At 40.2% G+C, this 23410-nt stretch overlaps 1 protein-coding gene across 2 annotated transcripts in view; it reads right to left on the bottom strand.

Moving 5' to 3' along the window:
* Positions 1 to 4701, bottom strand: part of HACE1 (HECT domain and ankyrin repeat containing E3 ubiquitin protein ligase 1) — a 95275-nt gene extending 90574 nt beyond the window's left edge. For both annotated transcript variants that reach the window (XM_060030175.1, XM_060030176.1), the window contains exon 1: positions 4397 to 4701. In XM_060030175.1, coding sequence (XP_059886158.1) covers positions 4397 to 4472 — 76 coding nt within the window. In that variant the 5' untranslated portion in view covers positions 4473 to 4701. The remainder of the gene's footprint in view (positions 1 to 4396) is intronic.
* Between the last annotated feature and the right edge of the window lie 18709 nt (positions 4702 to 23410).

Raw genomic sequence — 23410 nt, 5'->3', positions numbered from 1 at the left:
TATTAACTCCTTAATTTTGATCACTGTTCTTTGGTTGTATAAGATGTAAACATGAGGGGAAGCTGAGTGAAGGGTATACAGGAACTGTTTATGCAACTTTTCTGTGAGTCTAAAATTACTTAAAAATGGAAAGTTAAAAAGAAAAAGAAAAAAATAGGGGGAACTGTTATCATTAAAAGATTCTTAAGAGATGAGTCAACCAAATGTAATGTGTGGACCTGACTGGATACTGATTCAAACAAACCAACTGTAAGTGAATATTTCTGAGGAGAAAACTGAACATGGACTGGGTATTTGATGAGAATTAAAATTACTGTTACTTGTGTTGGCTCTAATAATGGTATTGTGATTATGTTTGAAAAAACATTATATATGTAGAAATATATCCGGAAGTATTTAGAGGAAGAGAAAAAAAGTTACCATTTCTTCACATTTTTGTTCATTATTTTACTATTTTTGAATGTATACATGAAGAGCAATTTAGTCCTTGTCAACATTCACAAGTACAGTATGCAGATGCAACAACTCTTTCACTATAATAATAATTCAATAACCAAAGAATCCTACTAATAACAGCCAACATGTTTTAAATTATTACCTTAAAGGCACTGTTCTAAACACTTCACATGCATATGCATCATCTCTTTTATCTTCACAGCCACCTTATGAAGTAGGTACTAGTATTATCCCTATTTTACAAATGAGAAAGCTGAAGCACTAAGTAATAAGCCGTGTGATGGTGGCATTAAATGGCTAAACTGGAATTCAAAGCTGGCTGATTCCAAAGCCCCCACAAGAAAAATCTTCCACTGCCCCCAGTATACACTATATAAATAGCCAAAAGGTCTACAATACTATTCTTTTTTTTTTTTTTTGCGGTACGCGGGTCTCTCACCGCTGTGGCCTCTCCCGCTGCGGAGCACAGGCTCCGGACGCGCAGGCTCAGCGGCCATGGCTCACGGGCCCAGCCGCTCCGCGGCATCCTCCCGGACCGGGGCAATAACCCGTGTCCCCCGCATCGGCAGGCGGACTCTCAACCACTGCGCCACCAGGGAAGACCTACAATACTATTCTTAACATGTACAATACAGTCTAACTTGTTTTATTCTCGTCCATCTCAATTTTTTCAAAATGCTGACTGAAACCACTCAATTATTCTCATTATCTAACAGTGAGTCACCAAAAGGAGTTGAAAAACACTTCACTAAGCCTCCCTCAGCATGGCAACATTCTTTCTCTCTCATATAATACACGCCCCAATAAAAATCTGAACTTCTAAACCATGACAATTTCAATTAAGTCACTCCATAATAAAGTCATAAACAGGAAATACCCTTATTTGTGAATTTAAACTTATAAATCAAGATAGTACATACTTTTAAGTGAGCACCGTAAGGTTCGCATGGGTTTTACTTATAGGGTGTTCATTTAGATAAAATTTAGAGGTAGATCTTGTTTTTTAAGTAGTATCTAACCTTATTAAAAAATAGCTCACATACGCTAAAAGGTACGAAGACACAAATATAACCACAACTATGATGCTAGAAGGAGACTATCCAGGAAATACTATACTAAGAAAGTACTGAATAAAATTTGCTGTCAGGTGCTTCCTTCTCCACACTCATGAAGAAATCTTGAGAACTAGGTATGTAACAAAAGTTTTCAGAGTGATAAGAAAAGTTTAATCAATCTCTCACTTTATCAGATATGTTGGCCATTTTTATTAATAACATTTCAGAACTCAGCAACTAAAAGGAAAACCTCAAAGAACAGGAAGCTCAGATTCACTATGCTATATTCAATGTCTCATCAAACCATAAAATGGGAGAGATTTTTTAAAAAATTGATAACTATCCTAATCATTATTCAAATATATGCTCAAATGGGCTCAAGTTCTATTATTTTATTAAACAAATTACATTCACTGTAAATGCAGTAGTTTAAGATTACTTTTTCCACATAAATGAATAATATAAGCCAACTTTTTACAGTCCACAGAGAATCTATATCCCTAAAATAATTGTTTTCCTTTCACTTCCTGTCTCACAAGAATATTCCTGTTAGCCCTGCCTAAGATGACTCAACAACCTGCACTCCATTACTTAGAGGGAATACTCAGGTTTTCATCATCCCAAGGAAACATAAATATGTTTTCCCAGAATTCAATTCAATAAATAAAATATCTGCAGGTTAATCCTATGCAACAAAGTTAATTTTAGAGTGAGGGCTGATTAAAAACTTTCCAACCTTAATAATTAGCTCCAATCAAGTGCTTATTAATCACTGAAGTCTAACAAGGCAAGATAAACATCTGATTATTTCCTAAAGTTAGACAGATCTCAGAACTTCTGTTCAGCCCTTAAAATGAAAGCACAACAATCTAAATTTTTATAATTAGAATGTAACACACACACACACACACACACACACACACACACACACACACATTTGAAAGGGCCAATCTCAGAGAATTCAAAAACATTCATCTTAGGGACAAAGATAAATTAAAAGGACAGGATGAGCAAACTCACTATAATCAAAGAAAAACAAATGTAAGCAACATGGGAAAAAGTTTTATTTTTAATTACTCTAGTTTCCAGGGACTCTCAGACTGTGGATGGAACTTTCTTTTCCAAAGAGTTAGTTGAGAGGTTGATACTCAGTCTTAAAAATGCTGATATAATTAGATCTATACTCTTCTATGTAATAATCCTAAGGAAATATTTATAAAGGCAGACTGAGATTTAAAAATGTACAAACCTGTTCCTCATAAAATCTATTATAAAAACAATAATTAGATTCAATATTTGTTACATATTAACCTACAAAATAAACCTACATTAAATCCTACAAAATAATTAAGCATTTAAAGATATAATAAATGTTGTATGTTTTCTAAAAGCAAAATAAAAGACTATATGCAGTATGATCTTAGTTTCAGTAGAGAAAGAGAAAAAATGATAATAGAAGGAAATAAAGAAAATACTAACATTGTTTATCACTGGGTGTGAAATGACAGATTATTTTATTTTTCTTTCTTTTCAAAATGTTCCACAATGAAAACACATTACTTTTAAAACAAGAAACATTATCAAAGTCTTCTAAGTCACATTTACGTTAAAAAAAAAAACGGGATTTAAACTGAGCAATACAAATACCGTGTAAATGAAACTACACACGCAGCAAAGGATACCAATAATTTGACTGCGGAAAATGAGTGAGATTAGCACTGAAGAAATGGACTCAAAGGTGGAAGGTGGAAAGAAAACAGAGAAAGAAAACGTTGAAGTCAAAAGTCTTGTTCCTAAAATCAGGATCATTTTCAGTCTCTTACTTTACACTAGCAAGGTACCAAGTACAAAATTATCTTTTGAGAAACAGTCGCCACAAATCATCCTGTTCTGAATCATAAGTAGAGACTAGGGAAAATTTTTTTCAGAAAAATTATCCTCAGGTCTCCAGTCCCACATTTCTTTTATGGCTCTCGCCCAAGTTCTCCTTCACTAACCTTACAGATCACCTCCCCAGCAGCAATTCAAAGAAATGTTTTTTAAAAATGATATAAGACAAACTAATGCAATGCATTTTAAAAAAAAATCACCAGACTTAACTCCTACCCTTTCTCTCAGTTGGGCATACAGAATCAAGCCTCTTAGAGACAGCACTGCGCTCTCCCACTACCACTAAACCATCTGAATTCATGAGGCTGCAAACAAAACGGCTTTCTTTCTCATCTCTTTTATTACTAGTGTTTTACCTATTCTGAAGAAATCCTGGCACACTGAACTAAAATTCCTAAACGACAGGGCTCATGCCTTACTCCTCTCTGTAGAAGCGCCCCAGCCCCCTCCGTCTGATGAATAAATGAAGGCAGACATGCATATTAAAGTGAAGTGTATATATGTAAACACACACAGTACTTCAAGTACATGTTTGATATTTGACACTCTTTTATTTATTGCCAAAATACAACAGTGCTCTACATTTAGAAAAAGAAAAGAATGCTTAATTCCCCTCAGCAGCTTAAAGTAAACAATACTACTTGGGGAGCATCTCTCTAGCCCCAGCAGGCAGAGACTGTAAAATGGCCCACAACTGTGATGTTTTCTGAATCCGGATCTCCGCCCTCCGGGTGGTATTTCTGCTCCTTCGCCAAAACCCCTAATCGATAGTCTGGAGAGACTTGGGTCTATCCTGCTTCTTCTAGCAGCAGAACCTTCACAGCCCGGACCCCTCCCCCAAACTCCCACCTGCCCCGGGCGGGAGCGGCGGGCGAGGGGTAGCAGGAGGTCCCAGCCCGGCCCCTGCCAAGGAAAGTAAATGTGGGCGTTTGTTCAGCTTTTGGTTAGTTTTCCCAGCCGGGCCTCCCCGCGCCCCTAGCCCGCGGCCAGCTCACCGTCCGGCAGCTCTACGGTGCGCGCGCGGCGCAGCGAGCGCGTCAGGCGATTGAGCTGCTCCATCGCTCTCTCCATCCTCGGCGCGCCCTAGGCGCTACCCCTGCCGCGCCCGCGGCCTCCGCGCCCAGCGCCCTACATCCCGCCCCGCGCCCGTCCCGCGGGCGGAGGCGGCGGTTCGCCCGGGCCAGCGCCCGGGACTACGGGGGCCGTTAAGGACTGCGTCCTCCGTCCGGGGGCCGGGAGCTGTCGGACAGACCACCGAGTGGACACCCGCGGCCGGAGACGCCGCTCTGGCCCTTCCTGCCGCCGCCACCGCCTCTTCCCTCCCGGAGTCGCACAGCCTTCTGGGAGCGGTAGTTCCGAGCCGCGCGCCCGGGGCGGAGCCACGCTGGGTGCGCCCGTGGCTCCGCGCCCCTGCCACGCAGACGCCTGGGTAGGGCGGTGTGTGCGGGAAGCTGCGCGCAGGTTTGCGGAGGGACTTATTGGGTGTCCCCACGAGCCCCTTCTCCTGCACCGCAAAGCTGTACGAGAGCAGCTCCCTTCAATTCTGTCACTCCCCCCTATATAGACGATTGGGGATTTGCACGGTTGTTCTTAAATCCATCGTCAATCATCCCAGTTTTGGTACATTTGTTTTCCAGATACATGAACTGTTGAAATATTACATTTTCATATGTTAAAGAATGATAAAGTCAAACAAATGCAAACGCAGAATACACTTTTTCCTTCATTGCAAGTAACGTAACCGTAGCTTAATTATTTGTCTCCCCTGCTGGGCGATTTCGTGAGGGCAAAGCCGTCCCTTTATCTTGTGCCTTGTATTCCCGTACTCACCACAGCACCTGACACAAAGTTGAAACTTTGGGGAATATATGGATGATGACATCCTAAAAGAAAATTTTAGTTTATTTGGGAACAATGCTGAAGTCTCAAGATGATGACAGATCCCAGTGGGAAATCCAAAGACTGATTTCGTGAGTTGCAAAAAAACTTGACAATACCAACAAGTGTGGATGAAATTAATTAAAAGGAAATCAGTGGGGAAAAATCATATTTGTCAGCTCTACACAGAAGTAGAGCACAAGCCAGGATAAAAACAAATTTGAAGCAGCTGAAACATGAAAGAATTTATCCAATCCAGGTGAGTATGAGCCTACCTAACACCACTGACAATGAAAAGAGGAATTTTGTCTTCTTGGGCATAACCAGTGCCAAGATGATGCTGGAGTTAAGAGAGAACCAAAGAGCTTGGTCTTTCTCAGCTTCTCCTTCCTCAAAGAGGCAAGGCTGCTCCTGCAATGAATGGGCACATGTACGTTGGTGATATATATTAGCTGGCCCAGAAGGAGAAAGAGAATCTCACCTGACCTTCCAGGATATGCAGGGGCAGATGGTGGCTGGCATGGGTGTTCCCTGCCAATGCCATCCTGAATCAGTTCCAACCTGCTGCTACCAGTTATTTGTGCCAGTGATGCAACAGGCTCAGGGTAGACCTTCTAACCAGTTGGTTCAGATGAGACCTAAACCAGTCCAACAACAAGGTGGAGACGTCAGAGCTTCGAAGGAATGCCAAACACTATGGGCTAGGCCATGTCCAACCCTTTGCAACCTAGCTTCAACTGGAAATGGTCCTGCCTTTCTTGGCTTCCCCATACCATTCAGAAAGTCAAGATCCCCACTGCTATACAGAAGTTAGCATCTCAGCCTCTGCCATTACTGCCACCCCTTAAGCTGTTGCTCCATATAAATCATTTCCGATGTCCTCTGGGCACCAAGACTGGATTTTACGTGCAGAGCAGGAGTCCCCAATAACCTCTATGGTGGGCATCTCTCCCCATGCTGGTCACTGTTCACCACAGGAGTAAAAGATGCTGGAAGAATGTTACAGAATGCTGCTGTGGGTTGTCAGTTCTAAATCCTGCAATGTGATGCACTCTCTCAAATAGCTCTGGTCCAAGGTGTATGAAGCTGTGGTACCGCTATAGGCTTATCACTGCCTGTCCAATAGAACTTTCTACAATGACAGAAATGTTCTATAGTCTGCGCTGTCCAGAATAGTAGCCACTAAGCAAAAGGGGTTACTGAGTGCTTGAAATGTGGCTAGTGTAACTAGATTTTAAATATTTATTTAAATGTAATTAGTCTAATTTAAATTAAGTAGCCACATGTGCCTAGTGGCCACCGTATTGGACAGGGCAGTTTATCACACCAAGAAGGAAGCTGCCCATGAGAACAACAAAAAAGTGAAATAGCTCCTCATAGGTTATAGTTGAAGAACTGAAAATTCTCACTTGCCCTGTGGAAGTCAACACCAAGAATATCAAATGAAAGCTTTAAAAGGGCATTTTGTATCATAAATTCCATTATCAAAAATATAGCGCTTTTCACTTATAAGAATCCAGATTTCTCTGTGACCCAGTTTTAACTTTCTCTTTTCTATTTTTGGATTTTCTTCTCCCTGAAAATTGGTTTTACTGGAGATACCTAAGCTTAAGTTTCTCCATTTAAAAGAAGAAAACAATCAGTTCAATAAAAGGCAGGAAGAGAGTGGGGGGGGGGGGGACAAAAGAAAAGAACAAAGAACAACCATTGTAAAAACAAAACACAAAAATAAGATGGTAGAAATAAATCCAAATATATTCATGGCCATAATCACAGAAAATATAAACAGAGTCAACTGTGGATAGGGTGGAAAATGTTCTCCTTTCCAGACAACATATATGCTTAATATATGAGAAAGAATTAGTCCTGGAAAAATCTAACTGCAGTAAAAATTTTTTTTTCTATTTTCTTGTGTCCTGAGATAACACACTACAAATATTGAGGATATATATTCAAAATCCATATCTAACTCTATGAATTCAAAGCACTATAGAAACCAGTTCTCCCTGCATATCAACCATGGGAAGGAAGTATATACCAACAGCCGCTATTCCTCGTGGATATGAATTGCAAGCCACCAGAACTTTATCGGGAGGTATTGCAAGCCTACATGAAGTTTAGGATTAAAAATGTATTAGCGGGCTTCCGTCGTGGCGCAGTGGTTGAGAGTCCGCCTGCCGATGCAGGGGATACGGGTTCGTGCCCCGGTATGGGAAGGTCCCACATGCCGCTGAGCGCTGGGCGCATGAGCCGTGGCCGCTGAGCCTGCGCGTCCGGAGCCTGTGCTCCGCAATGGGAGAGGCCTCAACAGTGAGAGGCCCACGTACCGAAAAAAAAAAAAAAAAAAAAATGTATTAGCTCTTGGGAGAGATGTAAAGTATGGGATTTCCATAAATCATTTAAATTGGGATTGTGTAAAGGAGGGGCTTTTGGCTATGACTAAAATAATTTTGATGTTTCAAATTTTCATATACCTGTTGCAAAAATTTCATGGTTCATGCTACTATTAAGAGCAGTGCTATGTCTTCCAAAGTAAGGTATTACGATATACATAGAGATAGACAACATCCAAAATGAGACATACTGAGAATTTAAAAATTTTAAATCATTAATAATGCATTTGTAGAAATCTGACTTTTGTAATAAATGAAATGAAATCAGTAATTTCATGAGATTACTATGAAAGGATTTTCCTAATTTTATAGTAAGTTTAACAATCTTAGTGATCACTGGAGAGAACATGAAAGATAATGTCTCCTACCAAAAACATAATAGTGCTAAGAAAACCAGTATCACTAAACTTGTGAATATTTGAAATCTTTTTTTTTTTTTTTTTTACGGTACGCGGGCCTCTCACTATTGTGGCCTCTCCCGCTGTGGAGCACAGGCTCCGGACGCGCAGGCCCAGCGGCCATGGCTCACGGGCCCGGCCGCTCCGCGGCATGTGGGATCTTCCCGGACCAGGGCACGAACCCGTGTCCCCTGCATCGGCAGGCGGACTCTCAACCACTGCGCCACCAGGGAAGCCCAATAACTGCCTTTTTAAAGCATTCAATTTGGATTAAATAAAAAATGTTGGTGAGTTTACTCCATCATCAGTAACTTGGTCCCAAATTCAAAGCAAACCAATATTTATATGCAAGGTGGAAGTACAATAAAGAATAAGACTTTTGGGCTTCCCTGGCGGTGCAGTGGTTGAGAGTCCGCCTGCCAATGCACGGGACGCGGGTTCGTGCCCCGGTCTGGGAAGACCCCACATGCCGCGGAGCGGCCGTGCCCATGAGCCATGGCCGCTGAGCCTGCGCGTCCGGAGCCTGTGCTCCACAGCGGGAGAGGCCACAATAGTGAGAGGCCCGCGTACCGCAAAAAAAAAAAAAAAAAAAGAATAAGAGTTTTTTCACTCTCAAGGAGTTCAACTTCTGGAAAGGAAATTAGACATGCACAAATCTGACAGTAATACATAGCAAACTGTGGAGAGTCCTTCATGCTCTACTCAAAACCCTGGGGATGTGGGGGAGAGAATCATCCCTTCATTGTAGAGAGGGAGCAGAATCAAGGAAACTTCCATGCTTGAAAGGAGATCACATTAACACATGGGAAATAGAAACAAGCAGGACAATCTGATGAACAACAAATATTAACAGTTGATACTTGTTGAGCATCAATAGCTTATTTAGCTAAGGCTTGTGGGTAATTGGAGAATTAAGGCTAACATGTGTTAGTCAGATTTCAGTTAGCCTTGAATGTCATGCTTAGGAGCTTGAAGCCAGTTCTGCAAACAGCAAGGGGCAACACAATTAGATGGTAGCAGAAGAGAATGGTAACAGCTGAATGAGTTAAGAGGCCACTTGTACAGGTGAGTGGAAACAAAACACTGTGTTAAGGTGGGAGTGAAGGAAAAAGACAGATATGGGTACTGTGGATTGACAGGATGCAGAATTTTGACTCTACATGAACAGTGGACTAGATGGGTAAGAGTTAAAGATGACTCCAAAGTTAGTAGTTGTCAGGAGTAAGTTCTTTTGAGAGGAAAAAAGTTGCTCAAAAGTTGCATATTCTGGGGACTTCCCTGGTGGAGCAGTGGTTGAGAATCTGCCTGCCAATGCAGGGGACATGGGTTCGAGCCCTGGTCTGGGAGGATCCCACATGCCGCGGAGCAACTAGGCCCGTGAGCCACAACTACTGAGCCTGCGCGTCTGGAGCCTGTGCTCCATAACAAGAGAGGCCGCGATAGTGAGAGGCCTGCGCACCGCGATGAAGAGTGGCCCCCGCTTGCCACAACTAGAGAAAGCCCTCGCACAGAAACTAAGACCCAACACAGCAAAAATAAATAAAATAATTAATAAACTCCTACCCCCAACATCTTCAAAAAAAGAAAAGTTGCATATTCTGTTGCATAACTCCAAATCATTAGATTGCAGAATCTGAAGAGCCTTATCAAGGCTGAGTCTGGAGTATGGGATAATCCTATGCTAGATATATTTAATAAAGGCCTGTTTTCTGAGTGCTGGTTTTCCACATCCATATTGGTGTGGGTTTCAATTATATTTAAAAATCACTTTCAATTGCCCCTGAAGAAGAATTATTTTGTTCACCTTTTCTTCAAGACAAATAGTGCAGTTAAAAAAAAGTAAAAGGTCTAATTTCTCAGGGTAGGGTGGTTTAGGGCTACAGATTGGAGACATAGTACTGACATTGAGACCAGAAAACTGTGATTCATTTCAACTGTCTGGTTTCAAGTTTCCTCATCAGCAAAATGAAATTTATTAATCAGGACTTTTCCAGTTGCAAGTGACAGGAATGTGACTTCAGCTAGCATATGTCAACTACAAAATTTATTAATACAAGCGGATGGCTTAAGGACCCCCAAGGGATGGAAGCACCATTAGAACTCTCTCTGTTCTTTGTCAGAGTTATCTTCTTAAAGAAAAACTGGAAACATTTCACTTCCTCCCTCAGAATCTATGCAGCTGTCCCCATTCTCCATAATTTAAAGTCTAACCTCCTAAGCATGCTATTCAAAGCCTGACACAATCTGTTCTCACATAACCTTTCCAGTCCTGTTTTAATAATTGTCTGCACTTATTGAGTGCTTACTGCAACCAGGATTTGTCTTAGAGGGAAACAGGCTATGATTAGAATTCCTGGCTCTATCCGTACTAACCATGTGCCTTGAAAAAACTTCCTTAGCCTCTGGAAACCTCCATTTTCATCATTTGCAAAACGGGGGTAATTACAGTATCTCTCTTATTTCACTTCTTTCTTTCTTTATTTCATGGAGGGACATATGATCTCATATCTTACAGCTTTTCCTGATGGCTCATTCTTGGATCAAGGTGCAGGGTCAGGCTATTTAAATAGGCTGCTCTCTTAAAAACCACATACTTGGGAGATGTAGTTCCCCAAAAGGTAGAAGCTGAGAGATGCAAAATAATTTGGCCAATACAGAGGATGTGGACTTATTTATTCAATCCTACAAGTCTGTGTCTGGGAAACAGCATCCTTATTTGGCACATCCTTGACATCTATTCTTCCAAAATGTTCTTGTAAATTTTTTGCTTCTTTTGTTCGTACTTCCAGCCTTGCATTTATCTCCTGAATCCTTCAGTTTTAGCACTACCACACTCCAGGAATTCTTGATTAATTGAATATCTTATCACTGTTTTTGTTTTTTTTTTTTAAAGTAAGCTGAGCTGATCTAGCAGAATTTGCTGTCCCCTCTACCCTCTGTAATAGCCATTGTGGAAGACTGCCTCCTCACCACTCTCTTGACCCAAATTGGCCATTCAGGACAGGGTCGAGAATGTTTGGTCAGCCTCCTTACTCTGAGCCTTGGAGGTGGTGGATTTCATGCTGTCGAGAGAGAGCAGTTTTCTTACAGCTTTATTTCACCTGGACACATACCACAGCTCCAAAGTCCTTATTTAACCTTAAATCTCCCTTATTAACCATTGATATCTGTGCCCCCACCTGCTTCCTACCTAATCCCACAGCTCCAGTTTAACCCCTACATTTCAACATTTTGGGCACTGGTTCTTCAAATTACATTTATGACTTAGTATGCCTATAGCATTCACAAAGGCAGGGCTACACTTCATGCCAAAAAACAATAAAAATGATGGATCTATCTTTTCTTCACAATTACCTAAAATGTGCATACCTGGAAATGGAGGTATGTAGATGTAGAAGTGGAGTGTAGCAAATCTTTGATGCTTAATGGTACTTTCTTAGCTGAGCACTAAGTTGGTGAGGAATGATTTCTTTTCATCTTCCTGATTAATCCCTACAGAATCTTTAGTCTCTCTTTCTTTCTCTGAATTTCAAGACAGTGGATCCAGTTATACTTCCTGGGTCATGTGGAGAGAGGTTTGGTGGGGATTGGGGCAGAAGGCTGATGAAAGGGGAAGTGGGTGCTCTAGACTTGACGTCTGAGAAATTGTCCAGGGGTTGGGGGGATCATCTGTACTCTGGTCTGTGCTCAGACCCAGCTTCCTGTTAGAGAATTAGAAGGCTCTGACCACCTCATTTCTGGAAGGGGCTGTTCTCAGGAGCACTGAGGGTGGGAAGGAGTAGAGTCTGATTCTCACTGAGGGACCCACATGGCTATGAACCGCTTACAGGGATGCTCACAGAAGTGCCACTAGGCCGGCACTATTCTATTATAGCTATTCTATTACAGTTATAGAATAGCTACTATACTAGCTATTCTTTTCTGAACAGCTTTTTATAATTGAGTTGATTATAACTTTAAACATTTTTGGAAGATAGCATCAGACTGTAAGGCTAAAAGAAAGCCTTTCATCCTTCTGACACCTCTTTATTTCTCCAAATCACTATTTCATCAGTGTTCAACAGGTGGAAAGAGGGCAGAGCCTGTGCTTCATGCTGAAGGAGACACTGATTAAATATAAGGTGTTGTCCTTGTCTTTAAGAAAATAGCAAGCGAGAGCTGGTGGTGGAGATGGGGGAGAGGTGAAATACTTGGCAGAAAACAGATTAAGACACGCGGGTTTTTTGTTTTGTTTTGGCCGTGCTGCGTCGCGTGGCATGTGGGATCTTAATTCCCCGACCAGGGATCAAACCCGTGCCCCCCACAGTGGAAGCACGGAGTCTTATCCACTGGACCACCAGGGAAGTCCAAGACACACACGTTTTAATTCACTGAACACATATTTATTGTGTATCTGTTCCATTCCAGGCACTGTCCTAAGTACTGGGGACATAGCTATAAGTAAAACAGACAATATCCCTGTCCTCATGGGTTAACATTCAAGTAGAGAAAACTTAATATATGAAAATAAAAATAAATAATATAATATTAGCTATCTAAAAGTGCTAGGGGAAAAAAGCAGAAGGAACCAGAAGTACAAAGGTAATGAAATGGGAAAGAGCTTGGGGTGTTTGAGGAATAGCACAAAGCCTAGGGTAATTAAAATACAGGGAGCTTGGGAGAAAGTGCAAGGAAATGACGTAAGAGACCATAGTTTGAAGAATCACCAAATAGTCTGAACCTATGGAGTGATGTAATCTAATGTATATTTTTTAAATATTTCCCTAGCTACTGAGTAGAAAGCAAACTGTAGGAGTATAAAATTGCAAACTAGGAGGTCAGTTAGGAAGCTATTAGAACAATTCAGTACAGGGATGGTGGTGGCTTGAACTAAGATAACTACTTCACTGAAGGTGGTGAGATATGATAGTTTTAAAGAATTTGCTGGTAGATAGAATGAGGAGTTTGAGAGAAAGAAGGAAGACAAGAGTCTAAGATTTAGAGCCTAAGGATTTTGTCCCGAGTTTCTGGGTGACTGGGGTTGCCATGTATTTTTTTTTCATTCTCAATTTTTTAAATTGAAGTGTAGTTGATTTACAATGTTGTGTTAGTCTCAGGTGTACAACAAAGTGATTCAGTTATACATATACATATATATATATATATATTTTTTTTTTTTTAGATTCTTTTCCCTTATAGGTTACTACAAAATATTGAGTATAGTTCTCTGTGCTATACTGTAAGTCCTTATTGGGCCATGTATTGATATGGAGGACACTGGAGGAGGAGATGGTTGGAGATGGGAGAAATCAAGAGTCCTTTTATGCTTACTAGACATCTAAGAGGAAATGTCAATTTGAAGGCTGGATTATGAGTCTGGCATTGAGGAAAGAGGTCAGGATTAGATATAATACATTTCTCATATTACATATCTCATCAGCACTAGATTGTAGTAAAACAACAGAACTGGGACTTACCTCGTGGTCCAGTGGTTAAGACTCTGCACTCCCAATGCAGGGGGCCTGGGTTTGATGCCTGGTCAGGGAACTAGGGCCTGCATGCTGCAACTAAAAAAGATCCCACATGCCTCAGTGAAGATCCCACACACAGCAGCGAAGATCCCATATGCCGCAACTAAGACCTGGAGCAGCCAAATAAATAAATTTTAAAAATAAATAAGTAAAAAATAAAACAACGGAACTGAATGAGACCCCTTAGGGAATGACCGTAGATAGGGAAATTTGAGGTAATAAGCCATCCAACATTTACAGATAGGGCAGTGTAGATAGATCTGGAACAGCAGGCTAAGAAGGTGCAATCAGTGGTATTTGGTAGACTAGAAACCAAGTGAAAAAAGGGTTTAAAGCACTCTTGAGAGTTAGAGTAATAAGACTGAAAATCGATTACTGAATTTGGCAGTTTGAGGTCATTTGTGTCCTTGACAAGTGTGGTTTCAGTGGAATAACCTGCTTGGAATGGTTTGATAGGAAATTGAACAGCTTTCCTGTATCGCTGAGGTAATGTTAATTAGTATAACTCATCTGGAGGACAGTTTGGTGATATCTATCAAAATACAAACCTTTGCATTTTGCTGTACGCGGGCCTCTCACTGTTGTGGCCTCTCCCATTGCGGACCACAGGCTCCGGACGCCCAGGCTCAGCAGCCATGGCTCACGGGCCCAGCCGCTCCGCGGCATGTGGGATCTTCCCGGATTGGAGCACGAACCCATGTCCCCCGCATCGGCAGGCGGACTCTCAATCACTGTGCCACCAGGGAAGCCCTTGACCACTGTCCTGTATAAATTAATACTGTTAAATTAATTAAATAAGGAGGCCATTAGACTGAGGCCGTCTCTGTAAGCTAACCAGATACTAAGCCCGTAAGTGCCTCAGTTCTAAGAACTCAAAACCTAAGGACAGCCAATCACAAAGAGCCAACTAGTCTTTCCCAAATAAGGCAACCACTTAAGCTATAGCCAATCATCTAATTTCCTTGCTTTGTTTCCATGTCTTCTCTATAAAAGTCTTGCCCCAGCTCCTGTTAGTGGAGCACTTCTAACCACTTCCAGTTGGATGCTGCCCAATCTGAATGGATTTTTGCTCAGATAAACTCTTAAAAAATTTAATATACCTCAGCTTACCTTTAAACATATCCATCTGACCCCTCCTGTCATCTTCTAGCTCCTTCATCTTGTTTTATTTTTTCTCATTACAGTGTATTTATTTCTGCCTGACACATAGAGTTGTTTGTCTCCCTGCACTGGACTTTATGCTTCTTGAGGGTAGGACCTTTGTTTACTTTTGTTCATTGTTATATCCTCAGAACCTAGCACAGTACTTGGCAAGTGTAGGAGCACAAATACTTGTTGGCATGAATGAGGTTCTGGAGGGTAAGCATTCCAATTCTAACTTCCTGGCTAATGGATTAGACCCTGTCCCTGAGGATGTGAGTTCTCCAGGTGTTTAGCCCTTAGTTCTTTCCTCCTGTTTCTCTCCATCAGTTCTCTACAATCACAACTTTTTTCTTAATGCAACTTTGATCCATTTCTTATCTTTTGCCACCGTTTCAAATTTAGTCCCCTTGTCCTTCCTCTGTGACCTCCTGAAAACTGCTACCCTCAGTCCATTGATGTCTCCAAAATACATGAACATATTACTATTTCTTCCTCTCTCTTTCCGTGTTTGTTAATATTATCCTGAACACACACACACACACACACACACACACACACACACACACACACACGAGGTTTCTGGAGTAGAGACAGATCGTTATTATTCACTTTAAACCAAGTAAGCACCCTGTGGTTCCCCAAGTCCCTATTCTTTCCCCTGGGGTGATACAACAAAAGCCAGATATTACTCTACAAATACAGGGATTGTATTGCAGGAAAGGGTTCCCCACCACCAACCAAAAGGAATCAGGACATTTATATAAAAGAATCAAGCAGCTGTCCCCTTCCCCACAGAAAGTGTCCTTGGAGGTAGAATGGAAAGGATCCTGGATTCTCATGTAAATAAACCTCTCGTGGAAAAGACCATTGTCTTCAGCTTTACAACCCACAGATGCCTTCAAGGTCCTAGCTTTCACCCCTCCCTCCGCAACTCTAAACACATGCCTCTCTGAAGTAAATCTCTACAGAACTCTCATTATCTAATTAGTCGTAAGTCACCTTTAAGGGCTTGGTAGAACCAAGTACCAGGAACATTTGTTCAGAAAGCCCTAGCTAGATAGACACATAAAAACATTTTCTCTACAGCCCTACACCATTCTACCCTCCAAATTTGCTAGTATCCATCAAAGAACTTGATCGCAAGCATCAGAAACTTATGACTGATTTAAGCTGAAGAGGAGTTACTAGGAAAAATACAGCCAGGCTTGGGAACCAGGCAAACCCAAGGGAATCTGGACAGCAGCCAGGTTACAATCAGGATCACTCTGCAGAGAGTCTGAGGCATAGCAGACTATTTTTTGCTATAGTATCCGACTTGGTTCACTTGAGTCAGGCCTCGCCCCCTGCAATCAATCTTCCATACTTCTATTATACAAATATCTTTCAAATACTTGATCATATCATTCCCCTACTTAAAGTCTGTAAAGTGGTGTTTTGCTTTTTTTTTCCTTTTTTCTTTTGGCCGTGCTGCGCGGCTTGTGGGATCTTAGTTCCCCGACCAGGGATTGAACCCGGGCCCTCAGCAGTGAAAGAGGGGAATCTTAACCACTGGACCGCCCTGGAATTCCCTGTCAAGTGGTCTTTATCACGTTCAGAACACAGTTCAGACTAGTGGAATGGCATGCAAGACCCTTCTAAATCTCCATTTTCAGCTTCATCTTCTTTGATATTCTGCTGTATGAACCCCTCACTCCAACCATGACAAAATATTTGTTCTCCAAATATATAGTGCTTTCTCACATATCACATCTATGATGTGCTGTTACCTTTCCTTGGAATGTTCCTCCAGCCTCATTTACTTGCTTAATTCCTACTTTTTCTTCAAGACTCAGCTCATGACACTCCTTAGATGAGTTAGGGGTATGCCCTCTAGGATCCCATTGTTTATTCTACACACATATATTACACTTTAATCACCATGTGTTAGGTTGTTTTACTGTCTGGCTCCCTCACTAAGTGATTTCATTGAGGTCTTTCTATCTCTATATTCTCCCTGCTCCTCCCTACAATAGCTACTCTTCCACAAGACATACTGCCTCTTATGAAAATCTCACTACAGATTTGATTCTGGAAATATGCTCCTGCATATGGAAGGGACACATGATTTTCAGTAGAAAATATTAAAAGGTATCACCCCAGCAGCAAGTCTCATTGGTAAGAGGGTACATAGCCTCAGGAAAAGTTACCCAGGTTTTATCAATTTCATATACACAGAAATCCTATCATAAAGTATTTAAAAGTCAATGTCTTATAACACCATTGGCTGATATGCCTCAGTGATATTTGAGGTAATGTTACTGAACATGAAAGCAAAAACCTGGATTTTGAGAAAGACAAATAATGTATAATATCACTTATATGTGGAATCTAGAAAAGACAAACTTCAGAGAAACAGAGGGTAGAGTGGTGGTTATCAGGGGATGGGGGTGGGGGAAAAGGGGAGATATTGGTTAAAGGGTACAAACGTCCAGTTATAAGATTAACAAGTTTGGGGATGTAATATACAGCATGGTGATTATAGGTAATAATGTTGTATCATATACTTGAATGTTGCTAAGAGAGTACATCTTAAATGTTCTCACCACAAAAAAAAAATGGTAACAATGTGATAGGATGGAGATGGTAATCATTTTGCAATTTATAAATGTATCAAATCAATACACTGTGCACCTTAAACTTACAAAATCACATCTCAGTAGAGCTGGGAAAACACACACACACACACACACACACACACACACACACACAAAGAAAACAGCTAATGCAAGAGGGAAAAGTGTCTGGGATTTAAGGAAGCAGGTAATGTTTTAAGACATCAACATGTCAATAATATGGGGTGGCTTTGTGCTATCACCCTCGTTAAGCAAATCAGATAATTGTTTACGTCCCTGCCAGTGCTTTGATGCTGTAATTGCAGTAATTGTATGCTCAATAAAAGTAATGGAGAACAACTGACAGGCAGTCATGAGCACATGGATGACCCAGAACAAAGCTGTCAGACTCTGCATGTTAGGGTGTAATTATGGACCAGAGCAGAATCCACCATGATTGGAAGTCTAATTTTGGCTCAGTACCATGACTCTGGGAAAACCAGAGAAGTATTTCCAAATCATTACTGCCAGGTATTTTATAAGCTCAGGCTAACAAGTAGCCATACTTACATGGACTGTGGTAATAATAAGTGATAAATATTTTCTTTTATCTTTAAAACTGCATCCTTTTTTTTTCTTCTATACCAGGAAGGCTCAGAAGCTTGTCATTAGAATAATGAGACAACAGACTCAGTTCTAAGATGAAATAGGTATTTTAAATAGATGAGTAAATTCCTTTTTATTTTATTTTTTATTATTTTTTAAAAATCTATTTAAAAAAACTTTTTTGGGCTACGTCAGGTCTTAGTTGCGGCATGCGGGATCTTTCATTGTGGTGTGGGCTCTTCATTGTGGCACGCAGGCTTCTCTCTAGCTGTGGCATGCGTATTTTCTCTCTCTAGTTGTGGCACGTGGGCTCCATGGCGCATGGGCTCTCTAGTTGAGGCACGTGGGCTTAGTTACCCCGCGGCATATGGGATCTTAGTTCCCTGAGCAGGGATCCAACACACATCCCCTGCATTGTAAGGTGGATTCTTTACCACTGGACCACCAGGGAAGTCCCTAAATTCCTTTTTAATGACTATTATTATCTCTCAAATGCAATTAAGTTTGAAATTCAATTGACAGAAAAACATCACACAATTTGTTAACACATATATGTATAATAGAACTATATATTTATAAATTTACACATTGATATTCATTTTTTAAAAAAAATCTTCAAGGGTAATACCCATGAACCTGATAAAGGTGTTACTTCTGAGGAGGGACATTATATTGAGAGAAGTAAAGCTAAGGCCACATGCAGAAATTTATACATTTATTTTAATGTCTCTATATTTTTTAAGTTTTTACCAAAAAAATCCCAAGTTGTATTAAGTATTAATCTTGCCAGTTGAAAAACAAAACAAAACAGAAAAACCACATGAACTGGTAGAGCAGGATTTGACACGGACTTGATAGAATTTCCCATGCCCCTAATAGCTCTGTTACTATGACACAGTTATATTTTAAGCATACTTACATAAAACATTCAGAAATAATTTTAATATGTATCTGGTATTTTATTATATAGATGTAGTATAATTTTATTCATAGGTCTCTTATTTTGTTCCCAACTATATAAAACAACTTTTAAAACTTTTTGTTACGTTTGCCAAACACAAACAAAAGTAGAGGGACTATTCATAAGTAACCCCCAAGTATCCATAATCTAGCTTCAGTGATTATCAATTTATGGCCAAATATGTTTGCCTAAAATGAAAACTTTACTTTCTCTATTCATATAACTTCTTCCTCTTTGTAATCATCTTTCTCTAAAGAAGAGATTTTTAAAATAATTTATTTTTTATTTTATTTTTTAATTTTTGGCTGTTGGGTCTTCGTTGCTGTGCACGGGCTTTCTCTGGTTGCAGTGAGCAGGGGCTAATCTTCCTTGCGGTGCACGGGCTTCTCACTGCAGTGGCTTCTCTTGTTGCAGAGCACAGGCTCTAGGTGCATGGGCTTCAGTAGTTGTGGCATGTGAGCTCTAGAGCGCAGGCTCAGTAGTTGTGGTGCATGAGTTTAGTTGCTCCGTGGCATGTGGGATCTTCCTGGGCCAGGGCTTGAACCCATGTCCCCTGTATTGGCAGGTGGATCCTTAACCACTGTGCCACCAGGGAAGCCCAAGAAGAGATTTTTATAAATATCTGGATTCTGATCCACTCACCATTCTCAACAGTTTTAATTAGGCTTTGAAATCATCTTTCATTAATGACAAGGTCATTTATCAGAGTTCCACAACTATCTGGGCAAGCTTATTTAAAATCTAGATCCTCTAAGATTTTTCTCTATCCCTGTGACAAAAATGAAATATCAAAAAATATAAAAATCCTGTGCAAAGAACTACAATGATAATTATGTATATAAACCTATCAGTGTGCACTGACAGATAGTTAAAGAGTTGAGTAAAGTAGAGGGATCAGAAAATAAAATAACTTGGAGAAAAGTTCTAAGATTTGTACCCACACTTAACATTTTCTTTCAAGCCATGGTCTTTGGTTTTAAACATGTTTTGATCAAATGAAAATAAACTCAGGTGGCAGATGCAGGCCAAGTTCACTATTTCAGGGCCTCCACATAGCATCTTCCTGGAGGTGCTTTGCAACTTAAAATAGTGTTCACGTCCAATGCTTGGCAGAACAGAATTCAGAGGCCAAGACCGTGAACCAGACTGGAGAGCAAGATAAATGGAGTGTAGGTAGATCAGAGAAGACAACACCGGGGTGTTTTAGCGCAGTGGTAAATTCAGGACCATGGACAGTGATGTGCGTGCCCTTATCACCTCTGTTTTGTTTTGTTTTGTGTTTTCTGTATCATAAAAGTATATTTTTTAACATCTTTATTGGAGTATAATTGCTTTACAATGTTGTGTTAGTTTCTGCTGTATAACAAAGTGAATCAGCTATATGTATATATATATCCCCATATCCCCTCCCTCTTGCGTCTCCCTCCCACCCTCCCTATCCCACCCCTCTAGGTGGTCACAAAGCACTGATCTCCCTGTGCTATGCAGCTGCTTCCTACTAGCTACCTATTTTACATTTGGTAGTGTATATATGTCAATGCTACTCTCTCACTTCGTCCCAGCTTACCCTTCCCCCTCCCCGTGTCCTCAAGTCCATTCTCTACGTCTGCGTCTTTATTCCTGTCCTGCCCCTAGGTTCATCAGAACCATTTTTTTTTTAGATTTCATGTACATGTGTTAGCATACCATATTTGTTTTTCTCTTTCTGACTTAGTCCACTCTGTATGACAGACTCTAGGTCCATCCACCTCACTACAAATACTCAATTTCGTTCCTTTTTATGGCTGAGTAATATTCCATTGTATATATATGCCACATATTTATCCATTCATCTGTTGATGGTCACTTAGGTTGCTTCTATGTCCTGGCTATTGTAAATAGTGCTGCACCACCTCTACTTTGGATAGTTTGCTTTTATAGAAAAGCATATTTTATTGTGTATCATGCAGTAGTGGCTGGAGTGAAAGCACAGGCACAGTTCAGAGGCCAACTGCAGAGGCCAATCTGGCATCCACAGAGCCCAGGCAGAGGCATGGTAAATGTCTTAAAATCAGATATCCAGGAGTCACACTCAAGGAAAGGAAAAGTCAAATCTGAGAACAAAAATAAGGATTGGGGTACAAGCTAAGGCTGTATAAAATAGAAAGGGAAGGAATTCAGACTTGAGAACTAGAAACAGCACTTTCAAGTGAAGCAGCAGGCAAGCAGCTGCCAACAACAGTGCACAGAGAATAAGGTCTCCCTGCCCTTTGATCTGATTCAATTCAATTCAGTTTGATTCAAGGCCACAAGTACTCAGTGCATGCCAATAATAGTGAGACAATGGTTTTAAGCAATAATCCTGCGTGGATAGATAACAGCGAACGGATTTGCGCTGCTCACAGGTGTGAACAGCATTAAATGGAGGCCATTGATTACAACTGTGACGTAGGTCCTCTGGAGCCCTCATGGTCTTGACATTTTAGAAGCAAATACCTTAATTCACTACCGATTATTTTGCTCTAACCCAGAGAAGATTAAAAAAAAAAAACAGAATGAAAAGAAGAATGAGGTAATTGGGGAAGGAGGAAAAATGATGAGTACTGATGTGATTATTCTCGTCTTTATTTTAGGAATTTCATTTTAACTTTTTTTTCCTGTCAAGACAAAAAATGACTTTATATGAAGCTGCTTTAGGAAGAAAGCCACAAGTGTGTGTGTGTGTGTGTGTGTGTGTGTGTGTGTGTGTGTGTGTGTGCATATTAGTTGAGAAGACATTTTGTCTTGAATTTATCCAAAATAGATAAAGGGGTGCGAACACAATTGGGAAAAATAGATAAGTAAGCATAGTATATAGAGAAAAGTTTTTTCCATTCAAGAAGAAAGTCACCTCTTACTTAAGGGTAAGAACAGAATCCTTATAATCTCTTTTTACCTATTTTAAATAAAGGACAGTCTTATTAAAAGAAGCAAACCAAGAGTACAGGAGGTAAGATGGTTAACATCAGAGGCTCTTTTCTCAGAGATTGACAGTGTTGGCCAACTAAGTGGGAAGAAACTCTAACAAGAAGTTCAAGAGTTTGGCAAATAAGCAAGCAGAAGTAGTAGAAGACCATATACGCACTTTATTTTGCTACATCACCAGCATAATTATCACGGATGCAAATGTAATGTGGTATTAACATAAGTTCATTGACCTCCTCAATGGATTTGGTATAATGTGACTGACTACATGGATGTCCTCAAAATTCTTCAATGCTCCATGTGTACTTTTTCCAAATTCGTGCTTTGTTAGTTACAGGATAAATTTCTATATAAAAGATGCATTTTCTTGTCAGAGATATACAGCAAACTATACCACTGCCTAAGACATTCAGGTCTTGTCTAATAACTGGGAATATCAACTTGGCCCATAATGATTTTTATTCTGCACATGCTATGACTAGGGCCTTGGAGCCAACTCCTAGAAAAGGTGTCAACTAACTTTCTATAAAGGGCCAGATAGTAAATATTTTTAGGCCTTTGTAGACCCCATATTCTTCTCCATCACATATTCTCCTTCATTTAAAAATTTTTTAAGCAACAATTCAAAATGTTAAAAAAAATTCTTAGACCACAAGCCAGATTTGATTATGTCCTATGACATAATTTGCCAACTCCTGCCAGGAAAAAAGTTAGAAGATTAGAGTTAATTGGTCTAAAGAAAGTAGTGGGATGAGGGTCTATCAATGAAAACCAGAGAAATATAAATAACTTTCTAAAGAAGATGTGCCAGTCTTTTTTTCAAAGGAATGATACGGCCATGCTACTTATGGTTTGGCTTTTTTGAAAGTTAAAATTAATTTGTCCTTTGGAAAAGGATATGTGTCCATTCCCTATGAGCAGCAATGTTTATAGGAGTAAATTAATAAGAAAGACTGCTGACAAACTCAAGTGGAATATCACTACCCTCCTTGATTTTCTTCTTCATGACAGAACTGTTTAAGCAATAACTCGAGAGAAGAAAACTTTCCTTCTATATTATATGGAGACAACTTGTATGTGGATAGGTGTGTGTATTTAGATATAAGAAATAGATGAAATATATGTTATATATATATACATATATGATACTGAATATATAAAATGTGTATATATAATTATATAAACATATTTACGTATTTTCTCTAGTTCACAGTTCTTACTTTTGCAGAACACAGCTTTCATATATAATTTCAAAAGATATATAAAGGAGCTAATAGAATATGATCAGATGAGTAGGAGTGGTGCACAGCCATTCAGTTAACTAGTTTGTGCAATCATTACCTCCCACCTCCATAAGGTACTGGACATACCCACTCATGTAGCGAAGAGGTCTCCAGTGTCACGTTATAGAGCAGTACTCACGTCTGGAGTGAAGAGAGTTCTGCATTTGCCTGACAGCTATTGCCAAGGTACACCTTACCTGTTTCAATTAATCAATCTGCCACTCCTCTTAGGGGAGGAAGTTTTTCATAAATGTATGAATTTAGATTAAACTTACTATCAAGGAGGTGGCACTGTCTGCTACA

The sequence above is a fragment of the Delphinus delphis genome, chromosome 14, assembly GCF_949987515.2.
Source record: "Delphinus delphis chromosome 14, mDelDel1.2, whole genome shotgun sequence".
NCBI lineage: Eukaryota > Metazoa > Chordata > Mammalia > Artiodactyla > Delphinidae > Delphinus > Delphinus delphis.
The sequence above is the reverse complement of the archived record's forward strand: the minus strand, read 5'-3'. Positions and strand labels throughout refer to the sequence as shown.